Source organism: Petaurus breviceps, unplaced genomic scaffold (genome assembly GCF_028583685.1).
Source record: "Petaurus breviceps papuanus isolate PSGF00001 unplaced genomic scaffold, PetGlider_PUasm1.0 91041, whole genome shotgun sequence".
NCBI lineage: Eukaryota > Metazoa > Chordata > Mammalia > Diprotodontia > Petauridae > Petaurus > Petaurus breviceps.
In genome coordinates, this window is record NW_027187400.1 from 21472949 (window position 1) to 21498084 (window position 25136).

General features: G+C 38.8%; 1 protein-coding gene across 1 annotated transcript in view; it reads right to left on the bottom strand.

The window, feature by feature from the left end:
- AADACL4 (arylacetamide deacetylase like 4) overlaps positions 1 to 23964 on the bottom strand; it is a 49399-nt gene extending 25435 nt beyond the window's left edge. The window contains exon 1 of the mRNA XM_069078410.1: positions 23800 to 23964. Within this exon, the coding sequence (XP_068934511.1) occupies positions 23800 to 23964 (165 nt within the window). The remainder of the gene's footprint in view (positions 1 to 23799) is intronic.
- Between the last annotated feature and the right edge of the window lie 1172 nt (positions 23965 to 25136).

Sequence of the window (25136 nt, forward strand, 5' to 3'; positions counted from 1 at the left end):
ACAAGTAAACATGAATGAACAATGATGAGATACTAAACAATGATAAACTGCTAACATTCAAACATGGGGGGACAAACTATCATCATCTGGTATCATAGAGGATATCTAATTAGATAAGAGGCACGGAATCGGTTCTATTATGTCTTAATTATCTTAAAAGAAGAATGAAAATGAAGAGGAAGAAAAATACACTGGGGGGGGGGGAATGGTTTAGAAGGTTAGGGAAAATTATCTCCCATGATCAGGGTGTACAAGGATTACACAAACAAAGATGAGGGGACAGGTTGGCACTTGAACTTCACTGTCATCCAAACTGGTCAAAGGAGGGAAGATATACACAAGCAGTTGGGAACAGGAAGATATATTCACTCAATAGTGAAATAGGAGGGAAAGTGAAGAAGGGGGAATTAGAGGGAAGGTAGATTAAGGGTGGAATTAGTCCTAAGCAAAACAAACAAAAATATTTGTAGATTTTTTTGAAGTAGCACAGTTACAAAATCTGAGGGAATGTCCATCTTCATTCTCATTAGAACTAGGAATAGGAAGAGAATGCAGATTTTTGATGATTGAAGAAAATAAAATTTATTTTTTTTAATTGTCAATTAAGGGATCATTGATACTAAACCAGAACTTCTGGGTCACATGAGCCCAAGATGGAGGACTAAACATTTTCTCTAATCTCCATGACCTTTCAGACCTCTCTGAAACAGAAATGATGTGCCAAAGATAAAACCACTTCAACTGCCTCCATGGTCTAAGACACCCAGAATCCAAAAGAAGCTAAAAAATTCATAAATGTATTACAAATACTGGCCCTGAGCTCACTCAGCTCTTCTCCCTTACCTTCCATGCTCTCAGCAGTGAGGTTGCACTAGCAGACATAAGGACGTGTCACAGGCTCACAACAAAATTCATCACTATATCCAAGTCACAACTACCCCTTTCAAATGCCATGGAAAACCTCATTCCAGGTTGCAGTAATACTCCGTCCTGATGTTGCCCAGGAAAACAGTACTGCAAAACTCTGAACTGCCAGTCCTGGGTAAACAGGTTCTGAACTGCTGGTACCAGGTCAGAGATCTGAGAAGCAGAAGGAGTGAGATAGGTCACCAGGACAGAATACCATTTGTATTGGCATGGGGTGCACACTCCACCAAGCCTCAGGAAAAGAGCATAGCAAACAACTGAGACCAGTTCTGATCACCCACAACTAAGTTAGGCAGAAATACAGGTTGGTAAACCATAAATTTCCAGGCTGGGAGAAAAATGAGATACTTTGAGATACAGTCCCCAAGAAAACCACAATAAGAGGGGAAGGAGTCAAAAAGTAAATAACAGGGAAAATAATGAGGAAAGGGGCTGAAATTGTGAGAGATTTCAGCAAGAGGAAAACTCAAAGATGTTGAACATAAATAGATAAATCTACAGGAAAAACAGCAACTACAGAAAAACATGGCTTCCAGATCTAGTCAACAGCTTCACTCATCTATAAACAAATATTTCAAAACCATAGAAGATGCTCTAACTACTTGATGAGACAGAGGACTCTGTAGAATTTGAGAAGAACATGAAATTACAGCATGCTGTTACCTGGGTGGTTTAAAAGAGAGATGACAATTATGAGAACAGAATTCATGTCCTACACAGTAAAAATAATGAACAGAAAAACTAGAATATGTAATAGAAATCTTTACCAAAGAAACAAAAGAGAGAACAATATATGAAGAATGCAAATATACAAAAATCAACAACAACCTAAAAGAAGAAATAAAACCCATTAAAAATATGCTTACTGTACAAACAAAACAAATTCATCTCAAAGACAGGATGCATAGATACAACCTAAGATTCACACATTTCCCAGAAGACCATGACAGGACAAAAAAAAATAACACCATAAAGAAGGAAATAATAGAAAGGAACTGCCCAGAACTTTTGAATATAGAAAATGAAATTCTTCAAATCACCTTAAAAAAAACCAACTCCAAGAAACATAGTAGTTGATTTTAACAATTCAATTCAAGAACAAGTTCTGCAAGTCATTAGGGGAAAAGACTTAAAATACAAAGGAAAGGATAGTTGAACAATGCAAGTCTATTACGCACCCACTAGAAAATGTGAGAAAGAATGGAGTATTGTTGTCCTTTGTTCTCAAAGAGAACCTAGAGTCAAGTTACAGTGTGTCTAACTGTGGCTGATCAGACCAGTAAGAGTTCAGAATGCTCTACCACAGATCAGGCACAAATGGTCTATGTGAACAATTGCGGTGGAGTCTCTAAATTTGCACATCTCACATTTCAGATACTTCAGTTCTGCTTTGCTTATAGTACACAGCCCCTTCTCTGATGAGGGAATACCATGCTGAGTGATCCTGTGCCAGTGTTTTCCATGTCATGTGATCAGTTCCAAAGTTCTTAAGAGAGACCTTGAGAGTGTCCTTGTATTGTTTTTTCTAGCCACCATGAAAGCATTTGCCCTGTGTGAGAACTCCATAAAACAGTCTTTTTGGCAAGCATACATTGGGCATTCAAACAATGCGGCCAGCCCATCAGAGTTGTGCTTTTAAGGCAATAGAGTTTGAATGCTTGATAGTTAAGTTTGAGAAAAGACCTCAGTATCTAGTACCTTATCCTGCCAGGTGATCTTCAGAATCTTCCTAAGACAATTCAAATGGAAGCAATTCCATTTCCTGGCATGGCACTGGTAGAGTGCCCAGGTTTCACAGGCATACAGCGATGAGGTCAGCACAATGGCTATGTAGACCTTCAGTTTGGTAGTCAGTGTAAGTACGTCTTCTCTCTCATACTTTACTTTGGAGCCTCCCAAACATTGAGCCCAATCTTGCAATGCATGTATCAACCTCATTATCAATGTGTACATCCCTGTAAAGTAAGTGAAATTATCTACAGCATTCCAAGCTTCTCCATTTGCTGTGCCTAATGGTTCCACATATGGATGGTGTAGTGCTGGCTGATGGAGCACCTGTGTTTTCCTGATGTCAGTTGTTAGGCCAAAATTAGCACAAGCAGCAGAGAATTGATCCATACTTTGCTGCATCTCAGCTTCAGAGGTTACATTGAGTTCACAATCTTCTGCAAACAGAAAATCATGTACAAACACTCTCTTCACTGTGGTCTTGGTTTATAACCTTTTCCAGTTGAAGAATTTACCATCAGTGCAGTAGCTGACCTTGATGCCATGTTCATCCTCACTGAAAGCATTTGACAACGTGGCTGAAAACATCATGCTAAAAAACATGAGAACAAGCACATTTCCTTGTTTCACTCCATTGGTGACTGTGAAAGCACAAGAGTATTGTGCCTTATCCAGAACCCGGGCAAGCATGCCATTGTGAAATTGACAGTCAGTGCTGATGAACTTTACCAGTAACCAGAGTTTGACATAATTTTCCAAAAGCCCTCACAACTGACAGTATTAAAGGCCTTGGTAAGATCTACAAACATTGTGTACAGACCTCTGTTCTGCCTCCAGTATTTCTGCTGGAGTTGTCAGGCAGCAAACACCATATTGACCATTGATTGGCCCTTTCTGAAGTCACACTGACTTTAAGGCAGATGACCATCTTCCAGGTGAAGGATCAGTCTATTAAGGAGAATTCTGGCAAGAATCTTGCCAGCAGTGACTAAAAGAGAGACCCCTCTGTGATTGTCATGTGACAATCTACCTTTACAGATATGGATAATGCAAGTATTTTTGAAACCCTGGGGAATAACCTCCTCTTGCCATATAACCTGGAAAATTTCAATCAGCTTTTGTATGAGCAATGGACCCCCTACCTTGTAAATCTCAGCTGGAATAGAATCAGCAGCAAGTGCTTTTCAACCCAAAAGGAGCCTAATGACACGCAAAAACTCTTCTTCAGCTGGAATTTCAGCTAAGGAGGGATTGACTTCAGCCTGAGGTAAACCGTAAGTGGCCTCAGTATTGATTGATGATGGCCTGTTGAGAGCACTATGGAAGTGTTCAACCCATCATCACATCCTTATCACTAATCAATGTGGCTCCATCAGCACTGAGTACATGAGATGCACCATAGGTCTTTGACCCATAAATAGCCTTTAGGGCATCATAAAAGTGCTTTGGATTATTACTGTTAGCATAAAACTGAATTTTAACAGTCTTCTTACTGAGCCAAGAATTCTGTATCTCTCTAATCTTTGATTGTACTTTACTTTTGATGGAATTAAATGCTACCTTCTTAAGGATGGATGAACTATTCTACTGGTAAACCCTGTGGAGTTCTCGTTTTTCATTTAGCAGCTTCTGAATTTCCCCATCATTTTCATCAAACCAGTCTTGGTGTTTGCGAGTACTCTGACCCAAATGAACAAATGCAGTGCTATACATCAAGTCTCTAAAAGGTGCCCACTCCTTTTCTGCCCCACTGTTGCCAACTGTGTGTTGGCTCAATTTCCCCTCTAAGTTAGCAAAAAACTGTTCCAGCTCAGAGAAGAGCTCTAAACTGTTGATATTGATTCTTCTGGTGCTCAGTTTTCCTTGGGGAATGCTCCTGTTGAATGTGAATATTTACCTTGGAGAGGATGTCTATGATTAGTCCAGAAGTCTGCACCACAAATTGACTTTCTTATTCTGACATCCTGTCTGTCTCTTCTCCTTACAGTCACATAGTCTATTAAATGCCAGTGTTTGCTGTGAGGGTGCATCCATGAAGTTTTATTGCATTTAGATAAATGGAAGACAGTGTTGGTGATGAGAAGGTAATGAGTTGCACAAGTCTTCAGCAGTAAGTGACCATTGCTGTTGCTGTTTCCAACTCTATTCCTCCCTAGGAATCCCTGCCAAGTCTGGTAGTCTGAGCCTACTCTAGCATTAAAATCACCCAGAATTATAAGCTTGTCCTCTTTTGGCACATTGGTGATAAAGGTCTCCAGGTCTTCATAAAATTTTTTCTTTGACCTGATCAGGGCTCATCATGGTGGGAGTAGAGGCACTGATATTTTCCTGCAAGTGACAACTGCATTGTCACGAGCCTGTCATTCATTTCTTTTGGTACACATACAAGCTTGTTGATTGGATTAGTTTTGATTGCAAAATTTCACAGCACTCCCCTTCACTGTGACCACTCCAGAAAAAAAAAATGTGTATCCAGCTCCACTTTCAGTAAGCTGGCCTTTATTTGCCAGCAATGTTTTACTCGGGGCTGCTATTTGAATGTGATACCTGCAACATGTGATCTCTTGCAACAAAAACTGTTTTGTCTTTCAAGTCTACTGTATTTTGTGCTGTCTGTAAGTGTACATACATTCCATGTGCCAATGGTGAGTAGAATAATCTTTGCAGAAGTTTTTGTACATTTTGTGTGTGTGTGTCTTTCAACCACAGGTGAGAGTTAGGTGGATCAGGTGGACACTGAAGGTGGAAAGCAGCCCAAAAAAGACTCAGCAACCCTCACACCAGAGGTACTGGTCTTCCCTGAACGCACCCAATACCCCAGGAGAGAATGGAATGTGTTCTGAAGAACAAGAGAACTCATGATGCAGCCCAGGATGACCTATCCTGTAAATCTCAGCTTAAGCATACAGGACAAAAGATGAAGATTTAGTGATAAAGAAGAGTTTGAAACAGTTTTAGGAAGAAAATTAGAAATGAAGAAATTATTTGTTTCTCCCACATCCCCAAATAACAGAAATGAAGTAGAGGTGAATAAATATAGCAGGCAAAGACAGCAAAGCTAAGCAAAAAGAATGATGACAGGGAGACCAGTGAACCCAAGGAGACAAGGGTGAAGGCAGAAATGCAGTAGAGGTAACAGTAAAGAGATGAACAAGGAGCAATGTGGACAAAACCTGGCAACACTCTGCCTTAGGGGAATCGGTGCTTTTTTGTGAGACTGTTTTACAATATGAGAGAGTACAAGGGAGTTAGGGAATATAAAGGAGTTTTTGATGTGCCAGGGTCAAATTGAGGGCTGATAAGGAGGTAGAAGTGAATTCAGTGGTATCAGAAAGAGAAGAACTTACCAGGGAATGGGTGGTACATGTGTGCATGTGAGGGGGGACAGCGTGATATTCCAGAAAGAATAAAGAGACTAAGCCAAAACTGAAAGGAAGCTGGACTATGAATGTGTCTGGTAACAAAAGGAAAATACAAAGCTAAAAAGATCAATATAGCATAAGATCATGGAATGTAAGATCTGTGAATCAAAGTAAATTGGATGTGGTCAAACAGTAGACAGAAAAATTAAACATTGATATCTTGGAAATCAATGCACTTAAATGGATGAGGCTGAGTGAATTCAATTCAAGTGATCATTACATATACTACTGTGGGCAAGAATACCTTAGAAGAAATGGAGTAGCCCTCATAGTCAGTAAAATGCCAAAAAAGCCAAAGTGGATCAGTTCTGTGAAGACCTACAACATCTTCTAGACATAGCCAAAAAAAAAAAAAAAAGATTTCACATTTGTTGTAGGGGATTAGAATGCTAAAGTAGAAATTCAAAAGATAATTGGAATAACAGGCAAATTTGACCTTGGAGTACAAAATGAAGCAGGGCAGAGACTAATAGAATTTTGTTAAGTATCTTACTGGAATTTTTAAATAATATTTCTTCCAGTTATGTATAAAAACATTTTTACCATTGGTTGTCTTTTTTTTTGAAGATTGAGTTCCAGATTCTATCCCTTCCTCCCTTTCCTCCCCCATCTCTCAGATAGTAAGCAATCTGATACAGGTTTTATATATGCAATAATGTAAAATATTTCCATATTAGTAATTTTGTGGAAGAAAACAAGAAAGAGAAAGAAAAAAAGGAAGGAAGGAAGGAAGGAAGGAAGGAAGGAAGGAAGGAAGGAAGGAAGGAAGGAAGGAAGGAAGGAAGGAAGGAAGGAAAAGAAAGAAAGCAAGCTTCAGTCTGTTATCAGATGTCATCAATTCTTTCCCTGGAGGCAGATAGCATTTTTCATCATGGGTCCTTTGGGATCATCTTGGATTATTGCATTGCAAAGAATAACTGTCATTCATAGTTCTTCATTGTACAGTATTGTTGTTACAGTGTACAATGCTCTGGTTCTTCTCATTTCACTCAGCATAAATTCACGTAAGTCTTTCCAGTCTTTTCTGAAATCATCCTGCTTTGTCATTTCTTTCAGCACAATAATATTCCATTACAGTCATATATCATTACTTGTTCAGCTATTCCCCAATTGATGGGCATACCTTTGATGTCCAATTCTTAGCCACCAGAAAAAGAGTTGCTATAAATATTTTTGTACAATAGGTTCTTTCCTATTAAAAAAAAATATTTTTAGGATACAGACCTAGTAGTGCTATTGCTAGATCAAAGGGTATGTACAATTTGATAGCCTTTTGGGTATAGTTTCAAATTGCTCTCCAGAATGGTTGAATAAGTTCACAACTCCACCAACAGGGCATTAGTGTTCCAATTTTCTCACATTTCCTTCAACATTTATCATTTACCTTTTCTATCATATTAGACAATCAGATGAGTGTGAGGTGGTACCTCAGAGTTGTTTTAATTTGGATTTCTGTAAACAGTAGTGATTTAGAGCATTTTATAGGACTGTAGAAAATTTTGATTTCTTTATCTGAAAACTATGTTCATATCCTTTGACCATTTATTAATTGGGGAATGACTTGTAGTCTTATAAATTTGAGTCAGTTCTCTATATATTTGAGAAATGAGGTCTTTGTGAGAGATATTTGCTGTAAAAAAAAATTTCCCAGCTTTCTACTTTTCTTCTAATTTTGTTTTCATTTGTTTTGTTTGTGCAAAAAAAAAATTTAATCTTACGTAATCAAAATGATCCATTTTACATTTTGTAATGCTCTCTATATTTTGTTTGGTCCTAAATTCTTTCATCTCCTTACATCTCACAGGCAAACTATTCCATACTCTCCTATTTACTTATGGTAAATACCTTTATGTCTAAATCATATACCCATTTTGACATTTTTTTGGTATATAGTGTGAAATGTCCATCTATACCTAGTTTCTGCCATATTGTTTTCCAGTTTTCCCAGCAGATTTTGTCAAATAATGAGTTTCTGTCCCAAAAGTTTGAGTCTTGATTTATCAAACACTTTATCTATTACTGTATATTGTGTACTTCATCTAGTCCAGTGACTCATCAATCTATTTCTTAATCAGTAGAAGATTGTTTTGATGGTTACTGCTTTATAATACAGATTGGGATCTGGTACAGCAAGGCCACCTTCCTTCACATTTTTTTTCACTGATTCCCTTGATTTTCTTAATCTTTTGTTCTTCCAGATGAATTTTTTCTTTTTTTTTCCTTTTTTTAGATGAATTTTGTTATTATATTTCCTAGCTCTATAAAATAGTTTTTGATAGCTTGATTGATATGGCACTGAATAAGTGGATTAATTTAGGTAGAACTGTCATTTTTGTATTTACTCAGCCTACCCATGAGCAATTAATATTTTCCCAATTATTAAGATCTGACTGAATTTGTGTGAGAACTGTTTTGTAATTTTATTCATATAGTTTCTGGGTTTGTCTTGGCAGATATACTCCCAAATATTTTGTATTGTTTCCAGTTGTTTTATTTTTTTTTTTAAAGCAATCGGGGTTAAGTAACTTGCTCAAGGTTACACGGCCAGTTATTATTTCTGGGCGTGGTGCTGAGTGTCTGAGCCCGGGATTCGATCTCCAGGTCATCCCGACACTGGGGCCGGTGCTCTTACTCGCTGAGCCACCTGGCCGCCCCTGTTTCCAGTTGTTTTAAATGTAGCTTCTCTTTCTATCTCTTTTTGCTAAGCTTTGTTGGGAATATCTAGAAATGCTGATGATTTCTGTGGATTTATTTTATATTCTGTAGCTTTGCTAATGTTAATGATTTCGAGAAGTTTTTTTAGTTGATTCACTAGAATTCTCTAAGATTACCATCCTATCATCTGCAAAGAGTGATAGTATTCTTTCCTCATTGACTATTCTAATTCTTTTAATTTCTTTTTCGTATTGCTGGTATTTCTAGTACAAGTTGAATAATAGTGATGATAATGGGCTTCCTTGCTTCACCCGTGATCTTATTGGGAAGGCTTCACGTTCATTCCTATTACAGATAATGTCTGTTGATGGTTTTATATAGATATTACTTATCATTTTAAGGAAACCTCCATCAATTCTTATGCTTTCTAGTGTTTTCATTAGGAATAGGTGCTGTATTTTGTCAAAAGATTTTTTCTGCAACTATTGAGATAACCATATGATTTCTATTGGTTTTGTTATTGATATGGACAATTATGCTGATACTTTTTCTTATATCGAACCAGCCCTGCATTCCTGGTATAAATCCCACCTGGTCATAGTGTATGATCCTTGTGATATATTGCTGTGATCTCCTTACTGGTATGCTATGTAAAATTTTTGTCTCAATATTCATTAGGGAAATTGGTCTATAATCTTCTTTGTCTATTTTAGCTCTTTCTGGTTTAGTTATCAGCACCATATTTGTGTCATAAAAAGAATTTGATAGGACTCGTTTGTTTATTTTTCCAAATAGTTTATATAGTATTGGGATTATTTCTTTAAATGTTTGGTAGATTTCATTTGTGAATTCATCTGGCCCTGGAGATTTTTTCTTAGGGAGTTGATTCATGACTTGTTCCATTTCTTTTTCTAGAATGGGGTTATTGAAATGTTCTATTTCCTCTTCTGTTAATCTGGGAAATTTATATTTTTGTAAATATTTATCCATTGCACTTAGATTATCAGATTTATTGGTATGTAGTTGGGCCAAAAAAAAATCCTAATAAATATTTTAAATTCCTCTTCATTAGTTGTGAATTCACCCCCTTTAATTTTTGATACTTGTAATTTGGTTTTCTTTCCTGTTTTAAATCAAATTAGCCAATGGCTTATCTATCTTATTCTACCCCCTCCCCCCATAAAACCAGCTTCTAGTTTCATTTATTAGTTCAACAGTTTTCAATTTTATTCTTCTTTCCTTTGAGTTTCAGGATTTCCAATTGGTGTTTAATTGGATATTTTCAATTTGTTCTTTTTCTAGATTTTTTTAGTTGCACACCCAATTCATTGATCTGCTCTTTTTCTATTTTATTGGTGTAAGCATTTAGAGATACAAAACTGCTTTGGTTGCAACCCATAAATTTTGGTATGTTTTCTCATTGTTGTCATTCTCTTTAATAAAATTATATATTGTTTCTATGATGTGTTGTTTGACCCACTTATTCTTTAGAATTAGATATTAATTTTAGTCTGTATGACCTTAAGCAAGTCACTTAATTCTGCCCTACCTTCCCCCTCAAAAAAGAAAAAAAAGATAACAAAATAAAAAGAATGAAAAAATAGAAGAGAATGTGAAACATCTCATAAGAAAAACAACTGATCTTGAGAACAGATCAAGAAGAGAAAACATAAGAATAATCAGAGTACCTGAAAGCTATGATAAAAAAAAGAATCCTGACACAACAATGCAAGACATAATTAAAGAAAATTATCTAGAAGCATTAGAACAAGAGGGGAAAGTAGAAATAGAAAAAATCCACTGATCACCACCTGAAAGAGATCCTATAAGGAAAATCCACAGCAATATATAGTCAAATGCCAAAAACTCCCAGCTCAAGGATAAAATATTACAAGCAACAAGAAAAAAATATCTACATATGGTGGTGCTACAATTAGAATCACACAAGACCTAGCAGCAGTGGTACTTAAAGACCATAAGTTTTGGAACACCATATATTGAAAAGCAAAAGAACTGGAGTTCTGGCTAAAAATATCATACCCAGCAAAGCTAAGCATAATTCTCAATGAAAAAAAAATGGACATTTAATCAATTGTCAGACTTTCAGGACTTTAAAAAAAAAACAACCCTGAACTGAATAGAGGATTTGACATACAAGAGCCAAGAGAGACATAAGGTACATACCAGAGACCAATTACAAGGGACTCAATAAGGACAGATTGTTTGCCTTTTATATATGTAAAATATAGAACGTATGTCTAAAATTGTTATTAGTAATTGGGTAGTTCATAAGAAAGATTAGGGTAGACTGAGCATGATATGACTTCAAAAAGCAAAACCATTCAGGAAGAGCTAAAAAGAGGAATTATCTTATACAAATGAGGTGCAAGAGTAGGAACTGACACAGAATAATTAAATGGGGAACATACACATACACACATATATGGTTTATGTATCTTGCATACCAAGCCCTTATCAGAGAAATTTTACATCAAGATTTTTTTCTCATTCAACCATTTCCTTTCTTATCCTAGCTGCGATTATGTTGCCTGTACAGAAGCTTTTCAGTTTCAAGTAATCTAAGTCATCTGTTTTATCTTTTTAAATTGCCTCTATCTCTTACTTGGTTAAGAATCTATCTCCTACCCATAGTTGTGAGAGATATGTGATGTTTCTCTTCTAATTTTTAAAAATGGTAAGATCTTTAATATTAAAGTAACATTCATTTATTGTGGAGTATGGTGTAAGGTGTTGGTCTAAACCTAATTTCTGTTAGATGGCTCTCCAATTTTCCTAGGTTTCATTAAGTAGGGAATTTTTCCGTGGGTAATTTATGTTTCCCACTTCATCAAACAGTGCATTACTGAATTCTATTATTTCTAGGTGTCCTTTGTCTAGTCTATGCCATTGATCTATCTCTCTATTTTTTAACCAATACCATATGGTTTTGATAACTGCAACTTTATAATAAAGTCTGAGATCAGGAAGGGCTATTTTCCCATTGTTCTTTTTCGCCATTTCCCTTTATATTTTAGATTTTTTGCTTTACCAAATAAAATTTTCTGTTTTGTCATGTTAGCCAATCTGATAGATGTGAGGTGATACCTCCAAGTTGTTTTAACGTGGATTTTTCTAATCAATAGTGATTTAGAGCATTTTTTTTCATATGACTATAGATTAGCTATGTGTGTGTCTATAGGTATATATGTCATTCCTCAATAGATAAATCTTCAAAGTATATGAATAAATACTTCTCAAAAGAACTACAAATTTTTAACCACATGAAAACAGTGCTCCAAATCACTAATAATAAGAGAAATGCAAATCAAAACAACCCTGAGTTTTCATTTCATATCCTTCAAAATGGCAAAAATAGCAATAGTTAATGTTAGAAGGGTTGTTGAAAGATAGGTATACTAATACATTGTTAATGGAGTGGGAATGGTACAAGTATTTTTGGAATTTTAAAAATAGACAAAAATGCACATACCCTTTGAATGAGAGACTCAATTACTGTCTTATTCTCCAAGGAAGCCATCAATAAAGTCCCCAATACTCAAAAAATATTTATAGCATCATTTTTTGTGATAACTAAGAATTGGAAACAAAGTAGATGTCTATCAACTGAGAATGGCTAAACAAATTGTGATACTTGAATATAATGGAATATTACTGTGATGTAAGAAATGTGTGTGGTGAATATAGAGAAGTATTGAAAGATCTATACAAAGTGATGCAAAATAAAGTAAACAGAAACAAGAAAACAATATACACAGTAACTAACAATGTAAATAGAAAGAACAACAACACACCAAAAAACCTGAAGTTACTGTAACAAAGTTATTAAGAATAAACAGGACTTGGGGAGGCCAGGTGGCACAGAGAGTAAGAGCGCTGTCCCCATCATCGGGAGACCCGGGATCAGTTCTGGCCTCAGATACTTGGCACCCACACAAAATAACTGGCTGTGTAACCTTGAACAAGTAACTTAACCCCAATTGCTTTTTAAAAAAAAGAATAAACAGGACTCAAGAAGAAATATGAAAAGACATCCCCTAGCCTACCCATTTGTGAAGGTAAAAGGTCCACAAATCTTACAAATTGGGTATGTTTTGGACTTTTTCAGCGTATCATCAGTTCTGACTTTTCTAAAAGGGAAACATTTGTCATATGTGAAACACATTTGTCATATGTGATGGCTCTATTGGAGGGGGAAAGGAGGGATACGTGGAATATTATGGTGATGTAAGAAACAGAAAATATCAATAAAATTTCATTTAAAAAAAAAAGAAAGATCATTGGTAATTTTGGAAAAAAAGCAGTTTCCATTAGATGAGGTTGGAAGACAGATTGTAGAGAGTTAAGTAGAGTGTGAGATTAAAACAAATGTAACGGGGCGGCCAGGTAGCACAGCTCGTAAGAGAACGGGCTCCAGTGTTGAGAAGACCTGGATATCGAAACCCGGGCTCAGACACTTAGCACCCACCCAGAAACACCTGGCCATGTAACCTTGAGCAAGTTACTTAACCCCGATTGCTTAGGGGCAGCCAGGTGGCTCAGCGAGTAAGAGCATCGGCTCCAGTGTTGGGATGACCTGGATCAAATCCGGGCTCAGATACTCAGCACCCCACCCAGAAATAACTGGCCGTGTAACCTTGAGCAAGTTGCTTAACACCAATTGCTTTATAAAAAAAAATGTAACCAAGATCAGAAGGAAAGCAGAAAATTGGGGCAGGGGTAATTTTACATACAGTTTCTCACACAAAGATCTCATATCTCAAATATATAAAGAACTTTCTAAAATATGTAAGAATATGAATCATTTCCCAATTGATAAATGGTCAAAGGATATAAATAGACAGTTTTCCAACAAATAAATCAAAATAATTTATAGTCATATGAAAAATGCTCTAAATCATCGATTACAGAAATGCAAATTAAATCAACCTTGAGATATTATTTTCCACCTATCAGATTAACTAAAATGATTGAAGGGAGAAGTGACAAATGTTGGAGGGGATGTGGAAAAAGTGGGACACTAATTCATTGTTGGTGAAATTGTGAAGTGATCTAGCTATTTGGGAGAGCGATAGGAGTTTGCCCAAAGAGTTATTAAATTGCCTAGACTCTAACCCAGTAATACCACTAATAGGTCTATTTCCAAAGATAATTAGGGAAAAAAAGTAAATGAACCTATATATTCTAAAATATTTATAGCAGCTCTCTTTGTGGTGGCAAAGAACTGGAAATTGAAGGGATGTCCATCAATTGGGGAATGACTGAACTAGTTGTGGTGTGTGATTGTGATGGAATATTGCTGTAATATAAGAACTGATGAGCTCGATGATCTTAGAAAGAAAGAAATAGACTTGCATGAAATAATGAGAAGTGAGCAGAACCAAGAGAACATTGTATACGGTGATAGCAATATTGTTTTTCATCTTTGGGTGAATAAGTCATTTTGACTAATACCCAAATCAACTACAAAGGACATATAAAGGAAGATGCTATCTTCATCCAGAGAAAGAACCAATAAATAGAAGTATGTATAGAATGTTTTTTCTATATATATGTGTGTGTGTGCATATGTATGTGTATATGTGTGTATGTATGTATACATGTATATCTCAAATCGGTTGATTCTCTGCTACTTGTGCCAACTTTTGACCTAACAATGAATACCAAGAAAACAGGTTCTCCATCAGCCAGCACCACATCATCCATAAGTAGAACCATCAGTTACAGCAAATGGAGAAGTTGTGAATACTGTAGACAAGTTCACTTAGCTTGGTAGTATACTTTCCAGGAGTGTACACATTGCTAACGAGGTTGACGCACACATTGCCAGAGCTAGCCCAGTGTTTGGGAGGCTCCAAAGGGAAGTGTGGGAGAGAAGAGGTATTAGAGACTGACTACCAAACTGAAGGTCTACAGAGCCACTGTGCTAACCTTATTGTTGATGCCTGTGAAACCTGAACAGTCTACCAGGGCCATGCCAGGAAATGGAATTATTTCCATTTGAATTGTCTTAGGAAGATTCTGGAGATCACCTGGCAGGATAAGGTACCAGACACCGAGGTTCTTTCTCAAATTAAATGACCAAGCATTCAAACTCTACTTCAGAGAATGCAATTCCAATGGGCTTGCCAAGTTGTTCAAATGCAAAACATAGGCTTGCCCCCCCCAAAAAAAGACTACACACAGACATGTATATATGTATGTATATACATATATATGCACACACATACACAGAGATGCATATTTGTGTCTAATGGTTGCCATCTCTAGGGCAGGGAATGGGAGGAAAGAAAAAAAAGAAATGTACATAATAACTGTATTATATTTTGATATATTATGTATTTATATTATATATAATATATCATATACATATAGTACTTTTCCATATATATACATACACATATTTGTGTCTAATTGTAGTCATCTCTAGGGCAGGGGAAGTGGGAGGAAAGGAAAAAAAGGACAAAAGAAATTTACATGATAACTTTCATATATAAAAGGAAAAGCAGGTTGTATATAATTGATTTGCAGTTTCATGCACAATCTTTTTCTTATTTTGCACTGTTACAGAAATGCTTACTTTATTCCATAAATTTAAAATTAAATAAATAAAAATTAAAAAGAAAAAAAGAGTTGGAGGAAAGGAAATGGAGGCATTGATTGTAGGCAGCTTTCTTGAAGAGTTTAGTGTCAAAAGAGAGAAGATGCTAGCTAGGAGGATGGATGTACCAAATGAAGATTTTTTTTTGAGTATGGGCAAAACCGTGGGTATGTTTGTATGTAAAAGGGAAGCAGCCTTTAGCCAGGGAGAAATTAAAGATAAGAGAGAGTGGGAATGATAGAGGTGGCAATCTGCTGGAGAAGACAGAATGAAATAGGGTCACTTGTACATGTAAAGGAGTTTCTTTTGCCAAGGAGAGAGGTTACCTCTTTATATGAGACTGGGGTGAAGGAGAAAGTGGAGAAAGGCACTGTAGTGATATGAGATGAGGAGGGAAAAAGAGGAGCTCTCAGTGAATGGTCTCATTCTTTTCAGGGAAATATGGTGCAAGGTTTTCAGCTGAGGGGATGAAAGATTGAGCTATAGGAGGCTTTAGGAGAGATGAAAAGGTTTGGAAAAGTCATTGTGGTAAATGTGATTGTGAGTCAATCAGGAAGATATAAAAGGATCACCTTGTCATAGTGAGGGTTCCGTTGAAATCATGCAACATAAATTTGCAATGGACCCAGTCAGAATGATTCTGTGATTTTCTCCATCTTTGTTCAGCAACACATAATTTTCCTACATCCTTAGTTGCATGAGCTCCATACTCTACCCTTGGGATAATTCAGTGGGCTCTTGACTAATTCTTATGACTTTGAGCACAGTAAAGAAATTGGAATATTGTCGTATACTATATTGACAAATTATTATGGTCAGTTAGTCAGTAAACATTTATTCATCATCTACTATGTGCCAGGCACTATTCTAAGCATTGAGAATGAAATTTGTAAAAATTAGAAAGACAATTCTTGTCTTCAAAAAGTCTTACAATCTGATGAGAAAAGAGAACACTTAAAAGGAAGCTGAAATAGGGGTTCTAGAGTGGGTGGGAGGTACCTAACATATGGGTATGATGACAAAGACCAGAGCAGTACAGCCAAGTGAGAAATGAAACAGATGACTGGGTTGGGCACCTTCCTTAAATGGAGGTTCTAGGTGGGGCTCTCTACTGCCAGTTGGAGGAAGAGGCCAAAGGAGCAGAGGTCACTGACAAGGTGTAAGTTCCAGAGCTAAAGTAATCTCATAGGATAATGAGGTTCCTGGGACATGATGGCAAAGTCCAGAGGAGTACAGCCATATGGAAAATTATACACGAGTGTATTTATTGATTAAAACCATCATGAGAATGTTCTTTGAGTCAGGCTACAAACATTTCTTAATTTCTTAAACACTATGTACCAGGCACTGTGCTAAATACTGAGGATAAAAAGAAAGATAAAGACAGTCTGCTGGGTAGAGCTCAGTTTGGGGGATCTGGAGAAGTGCCTCGTCATCTGGTCTAGACCTAGAAATGTCTCGTTTCTTTCGCCTGTTCCTTCCTACCCGTTCTATCTCAGTTTCCAGGACATATACCATAGACCTAGAGTTAAAAAGGAGTTTGGAGCTCATCCAGTTCAAACCCCTCATTTCACACAGGAGAAAACTCAAAAGCCAGAGATTAAGTGATTTGTCAAAGGTCACACAGCAAGTCAGTGCCTGAGTAAAGATTCCAATCTAGGTCCCCTGACTCTCTACCCAGCTCACTTTGTGCAATTCCACACTAACTGACATGAGTTTCACAATCCTTGTCACCAGGGGCTTCTGGGGGTCTGGAGATGGTTTGGATTTTCCTATAGTTAAGACTACACAGGGACTTTCCAAAGGAACTTCCACTAAAGGGGTAAGGACAGTGAGAGGAATGACAATTTTTTTCTCAGAATATACTAATTGCCTGAGGTCATAACAGGATACAGAATCTTTGCCTAGGTCTTATCTGGAAATTCCCCAACTAGATTAGATGATCCTGAAGACTATGTCGAATATTACTTTCATTTTACTACTACTGTTCTCCCTTTCCTGATGACCCTTTCTTTTTCCATGCACAGACACAAAACTTAATAATAGCCAGCATGTATTTAGTGCCTTAAGATTTACAAACCTTATCTCATTTTATACTGACAATAACTCTAGGAGATAGGTGCTGATTGGCCCTATTTTACGCATAAAGAAACTAAGGCAGACAGGTTTATATGGCCAAAGTCACATCATGTCTGAGACAGGATTTGAACTCAGGTCTTCCTGATGCCAGGTTCAGTTCACTGTCCACGTAACTGGATTAGAAGAGAGCTCAATCCTTCACAAAAATCTCAGAATTGGTAGAGATTCTGGACCACTAAATTCAACATTTACCTGGCCAAAAATCCCCTTTTCATATTCCTGACAAGGACTCACCCAGTCTCCATTTGAAGACTTCCAGAGAGAGGAACCCACTACCAACCAAGTCAGTGATTATGAAGAGGTTTTTCATAACATCACACTTAAATACTCTGCAGTTTTCACTGAGCTCATTCCTAATCCCTTTTCCAAAATGTCAGCTCTTTAAATATTATAAGATAATGAACATTTCCCCCAGGTGTTTAGGAAAGACTTCCCAAGCGTGTAGAACTTGAAAATTTCACAAACTGGCTTCACCCCTTTCGATTTGTCCATCATGCCCCCACACCAGGCAACTTCCACCTCATTCCCCACCCTTTTTAACTTCCATCGATGTGTCGTCTTTCTCCCTTAGATTGTAAGCTCCACAAGGGCAGGGACAGCACTTCCTATTTGTATCCTTAGCACTCAGCACAGTGCTTAGCACATAGTAGGTATTAATAACTGTTTACTGACTGTCTTCACAGCATCTCCATGTCGGAAGGAACCTGAGAGGTCATCTAGACCGAGTCATGCTTGAAGGAATCCTCTCTACTCCACATGCAACAGAGAGTGATGCAGCCTTGTGATTTACTTAAGGGCTTCTCCTAGGATGTTTATGATCTATTACAAAGCCCTCACCCCCTTATCTCTTCATCTCTCCATACTCCCATGTACTCCCCACTGAGATGGGCCAATCAATGAACAATTGAGATCTTACCTGGGGACATATAAGCAGGATAGTGGGAGCTGTGTGAAAAAAAATCACAGTTTGGGCATGCAGCAAGCTTAGTGGGTGTCTGCTATGTGTCGCAGCAGACAAAAACGATCACCTGCTTTCAGTAAAAAGGCCACATCAAAAGAAGCATAGTGTCCAAATGAGGAAGGTAGTAGTTATGTGATCATAACACTGTAAGATCATAGATCTCCATCGTATGTGCTTCTTAAATACTTATTCCCTCCCCATCCATAAAAGTAGAAACTATAACAATAGTTATAACCTATGTCACGAAGTCTTTGTGACATACATAGTCTTTCAAGTGCTATATGAAAGCTCATAATTATTAGAAGTATTGTTATTGCTATTGTTACTATTACATTTTAGTACACATCTGGACAAGCTAAAGATTATCCCGAGGAGAGTGATGGAGTGGAAAGGGTCTGTGTCCTGGGCGGTAGGAAAGTCTATTGATGGAAAAGAGAAAACTCCATGATGACGTTATTGCCATCTTTAAGCAATTGAAAGACTGTCAGGGGGAAAGCTGGTTAGACAACAAGCACTTAATAAATGTTTACTGTGTGTTAAGCAATATGCTAAGGAGGGAGGTGAGCTGAGTCTTAAAGGAAGCTGAAAGACATAGGCAAGAAGAAAGAGCATCCCAGGCATGGCGGGATAGACAGTGCACCTGAATTGTAGTGAGGAACAAGGGAAGGAAAGTATAAGAAGACAGGAAAGGCAAGAAGAGGCCCATTATGGAGAGCTTTGAATGCCTGAGGACTTGACATTTCATCCTGAAGGTAATAGGGAACTACCAGGGTTTCTTGAGAAGGGACTGAGAAACATGGTCAAACATGTATTAGGAAAATTCCATTAACATCTGGGTGGGTGACTGTGTAAGGGAAGGGAAAAGGATGGACGTGAGAGACGTTGTGAAAATGGAAACAAAATGATTTAGCAACTGATGGCATAGACGGGTTGTGTGAGAGTGAGGACTTGGGGACACTGAGGTTTTGAGCCCAAGTAACTAGTCTAGTCACTCTAGGACAATGGCAGTGTCCTGGACTTCAGATGAGGGGTGGGTGGTTTTGCTGAGAAAAGTGATGAGTTCTGTTTTGGACACATTGATTTTGAGATACCTGTGTTCATCACCACCATCACCATCATCACCACCACCATCATCATCATCACCATCATCACTACCATTACCATCATCATCACCATCATCACTACCATCACCATCATCACCACCACCATCATCATCATCACAATCATCACTACCATTACCATCATCATCACCACCACCATCATCACCACCACCATCATCATCATTACCATCATCACTACCATTACCATCATCATCACCATCATCACCATCACCATCACCACCACCACCATCATCATCATCATCATCATCATCATCATCATCTCCTCTAGCATTTTTGGAGCACTTTAGCATAAATGCTTTCTCATTTGCTTCCCACAACAACCCTGGGAGTTAGGTGCTATCAATATCCCCATTTTGTAAATAAGGAAACTGGGGCATAGAAAAGTTAAATGACTTGCCCAAGATCACACTGTCCCAGGGCTTCTTGGCTCCAGGCCCAGCACTTTATCCACTGTGACATCTAGCTCTAGGGTATCCAGTTTGAGATGCACAAAAACAAGTAAGAAGCAAAGATCACACTTGTCCTGCTTGACCTCCAGAGTGATCTAGTGCAGATGACAAAAAGGCAGATGTAGGCCTTTAAGGGCTTAATCTGCTGGCTGATCATAGGTTTATCTGGGAAGCACTAGGCAAAGATAAATAAACAAGTCTATTTTATGGTAACTGGAAGCACCTTATGCCCTACTTGTTTCAATGGGCAGGACAAATGTGTTACCATTTTTGGCTAGATCCAGTGTAGAGTTCCAAAAGAAACAGACACCAGGGTTCCAGCCACTACCTAGCTAGGTGCAAAAAGTTCACAGTCTAGTTGGAAAGGCACAGAAACACAAGAATGAAAGCATAGCCTCTTAGAGGTGAAAGGGAACTGAGAAGTCCTAGCCATGGCTCTGAACTTAACACAAATCCACACGTTGAGCTATGCACAGGATTCCCCAACTAACTGGTATACCTCAGTGCCAAGAGAGCAGTCATAAAAATGAAGCAGATGAAGTAAGAGGCAGAGTCATAGAGAGGAACTTTCCTGGAGGAGCTTCATTTCCAGAAAGTTTTGCAAGGAGGTAGAGGGGGATGGGCTTTTGTTCTTCCTCCCTTATTTAGACCACTACTTCCTAACCTGGGAGAGAATGGCAGGGGAGGGGAAGGAGGTCACAGAGTTACTGCATTCCATCCATACTGTACTATACAATATTTCCATAGTATTTCCTATTTCTATACTACTTTAACACTTAAAATGCTTTTTATAAAGCAGAAATTATGTCATTTGATCCTCACCACAACTCTGAGACAGATGTGACAAGTATAATCCATTGTGCATGCAAGAAAACTGAAGCAAGTTACACAGATCAGTCAAATTCCAAGCCCAGTGTCCATAGAAATACATTTAGATCTGGGAGGGACCTTAGAATCAGTCAGTAAGGGGCAGCTAGGTGGCACAGTGAATAGATCACCGGCCCTGGAGTCAGGAGGACCTGAGTTCAAATCTGGATTCAGACACTTAACATTCACTAGCTGTGTGACCTTGGGCAAGTCATGTAACCCCAATTGCCCAGTCGTCCCCTTCAAAAAGCAAAAAAAAAAAAAAAGAAAAGAAAAGAACCATCAGTAAGTATTAAGTGCCTATTATATGTCAAGCACTGTGCTGAGTGCTGATGAGTCAAAGAGAAGCTAGTCTTACTCTGAAGGTCCACACAGTCTGATGGGTGGGACAACACGCAAACAACTATGTGCAATCAAGATAGACATATACATATATACATATGTATATTTGTAATTGGAGATAATCAGAAGAGGAAGGGCACTAGGAGTAAGGGGGGATCAGGAAGGGCTTCTAGAAGGCATGCCCCAGATTTCCTCTACTCTGTTCCTTCCAGCCCAGGAATTCCGCTGCCCATCCTGTCTCCCCCGATGCCCCTCCTGTCTCTCCCGCTGCCCCTCCTGTCTCTCCCGATGCCCCTTCTGTCTCCCCCGATGCCCCTTCTGTCTCCCCGCTGCCCCTCCTGTCTCTCCCGCTGCCCCTCCTGTCTCTCCCGCTGCCCCTCAGGTCTCTCTCGCAGCCTCTTCCTCTGCTTGTTTGGCTCCTCCCAGAACTCCCATTTAAGGGGGGGGGGGAGGGATGCCCAGGTCAGCCACGCTTCATCCCATCTAATGAGGTCCTCTCCCCTTCTCAGAGTCTATGGGTTGTCTTCCCCTTTAGAATTGAAGCTCCTTGAGATCAGGGACTGTTTTTCTTTTTGTTTCTATTTGTATCTGCAGGGGTTAACACGGTGCCTGACACATAGGAAGCTCATAATAAAACATGCTCATTCCTTCCCTCCACTTTCTGCTTCTATCATATTCCCAGAGCTTAGCAAAGTGCTTAATAAATGCTAATTGGTTGGTTTAACTGTGTTACTTTCTCATGGACTGGGAAAATCTGTAAAATTTGTAAATCTTTGTAGTGCAAAAATAAAAACCACCCATAAAGCTTTTTTTTAAACATTAAAATAAATGCTCATTGACTGTCTGACTGATGGGCTGGGATTTCAGCTGGGATTTGAAGGAAGCCAGGAAAACCAACCGGAAGAGGGAGACAGCCACTGAAAATGCCAGGAGTCTGGAGCTGGGATGTCTAGTGCCATGAGTAGCAAGGAGCCCAGTCTCAATAGATCACAGAATCCATTGGGGGAGAGGAACACCTAAGAAGACTAGGAAATGAGGAGGGGACAAGCTGTGAAGGCCTCTAAATGCCAAAGAGGGTTTTGTATTTTTTTCTGGAGGTGATAGAAGGCTGCTAGAGTTTGCTGAATAGAGAAGTGAAACGAGCAGACCTGCACTTTAGGAGAATCAATTTGGCAGCCAATGGAGGATGAATGGGATTGATGAGAGGCTCAAGGAGGACGTGCCCACCCCCGAGTTACTGCAGTAGCCCAAGTATGAGGTGATGAAGGCCAGCAGCAGAGTGGAGAACAGGGAAGCTGTTACAGCAGTATTGAACGACAGATTGGATTTGGGTGAGACCGAGTAAGCAGGAAGTCAGGGAGGTGACAGACCAAGTCCAACCCCTCTTGTATAAATAAAGAAGCTGAGGCCTTGCAGTGATTTGCCCAAGGTCACACTGCGGTGAGCACCGGGTATCTGGGCCAGTATTGAAACGCAGATCTTGTTATCTCCAATTCCATCGCTTTCATCCACTATGCTCCTTAGCTGACCCACTCCACCCTACTGCCTCTCAAGAAAAAAAAACAATCTGGCATGGCCACAGTAACCTTCAGATCTGCAAAGTGTTTTACAAACATGGTCTCATCTGATCTTACATATACATAGCAACCATTGTCATCGTGGTGTTTACTTCAGTCCAACAAAATGTCAGTATAATAAACAGGCAAAAAGCCCTACTGTAAAGCAAGCGTAACATATCCCAATGACATATAAAGGAGATTATCCAAGGTATGTAGACATCGTGATGGTTAATAAAACACACATTCATTTAAAAACAGAACCAAATTTAGAATAACTTTCTGTCCTCGTGGATTTTCTCACTCAGCTGATACTGTCATTAGGAGGTCCTCAGAAATTTTTGATGTTAAAAAGGAGGAAGCTGGCAGTGGTACAATGGGAAGCATGCTGAGTGTGGAGTCAGGGGACCTGAGTTGGAATCACGGCCCTACCACTCACTACCTGGGTGACCTTGGGCAAATTGTATCGCCTCCCTAGCCATCTGTAAGACGAAGGGGTAAATTCCCTCCCAATGAATTAAGTGACCTCAAAGATCCCTTCCAAGTCCAGATCCATGATCCTTACTGGTTCATATGCAGAGAAGATTAGGAACCTCCAATTTAAACCATCAACTTCTCAGGGATACAAGATCTAAGTCATTTTACTTGGTTGCTCGTCACCCTGACTTTGTGAAAATACTCTCACTAAATACCTGAAGCCCCAGTTCATCAGAACATAAAAAAAATCTCAGTGACAACAGATAGGACACCATAGTGTGGACCAGGAACAGTAATCAATCTCCTACAGGGAGAACCTCTCCACTGACTTGGGGTGTGTATGTGTGTGTGTGTGTGTACACACACATATATATATGTATGTGTATATGTGCATATATATACATCTGTGTATACATATATATCTCCTAAGATCACCCAAGCAATAAGTGGCATGAGCTTTCTCCAGCACCCCCTCCCGTCCAACACACTTTCTCCTACCCCTTAGCAAGACGTGATAGTCAAAGTGGTCAACTCACCAAAGCTGTCACTAGCAGAAAGAGACAGTGCAGGACACGGAACCTCCCTGTGTAGACAATGCCAGCAGGGATATCTGTCCTAAAGAAATGCACAAAGATCACCCACAGCCCGATTCCCAGGCTAAAGAGGCCCCCCAGGGAGATCAACAGCAGCCAAATCATCATACCGTATTCTCTTAGAGAGAATCACCCAGAAATCCCTTGGACAGAAGGCCAAGTCCCTTTATAGGTTGCCTCCCTCTTACTTCACCTTTCTGTCATCCCTGTAAGCAGTGACTTTGCCAAGTCCTCAAGGCCAAACTTTTCCCAGATTAAAGTTTATCAAAGAACCCACATGGTGAGGAAAGATGCCAAGTGACCTAGTCTGGGACCTAGTTTACACACTGGTGTTGCTTCTCAGCAGCTAAAGGAGCTAAACCAGCTACTCACGCTCTCTAGCAACTACCCTCTCAGCTATAACATGATGGGTCTTCTTATATTACTCTATATGCTTCATATTTTCAACAGATTCATAAGATTATACTACATTAATACACTATGGTTATTCAGCCATTTTTTCAATTGCTGGATGTGTAGGTTATTTCCAGTTGTGGTTTTTTTTTTTTTTTTTTGCTATTGCATATAGAATAGTTGTGAATAGCTATCACATGAGAGGGAGAAGTTTTATCCATATCAACTGCTCAAGGCAGATCAAACACTTCCATCTTCCGGCCATTTTCACTTATTATTTCTGTCTCTTTCCTCTCCACTCTTGATATATTGTGAAGGCTTGAGTATTCTCAAGATAACTAAACAGTTTCTAAATCAGGAGTTCTAAACCTGGGGTCCATAAATTTTTATACATTTTCATAACTATTTCCCTATAATTGTTTTCCTTTGTAGTCCTACAGATTTTATTTTATACATACAATAACCTTATTCTGAGCTGGGTATTATGGTACCCACCTGTAATCTCTGCTATTGAGGAAACCTGAGACACGTGAATGTCAAGCTTGGGAATTCTAGGCTACATCTGGCACTAATATGATAAGTCCCCAGGAGCAGACAGACATCAGGCTAAGAAGAGGAAAACTAGCCCAGGTCAGAAAAACGGAACAGGACCGAGCTGCCATACTGATCATCAGGGGGATCAGGACTACAAGTGGCCACTGTGCATTCAGCCTGGGAAAGATGGGAAGACTCAGTTTCAAAAAAGGAAAGGAAAGGAAAAAAGGGAAGGGAAGGAAAAAGGGAAAGAAAAAGGGAAGGGAAGGGAAGGAAAAAGGGAAAGAAAAGGGGAAGGGAAGGGAAGGAAAAAGGGAAGGAAAAAGGGAAGGGAAGGGAAGGGAAGGGAAGGG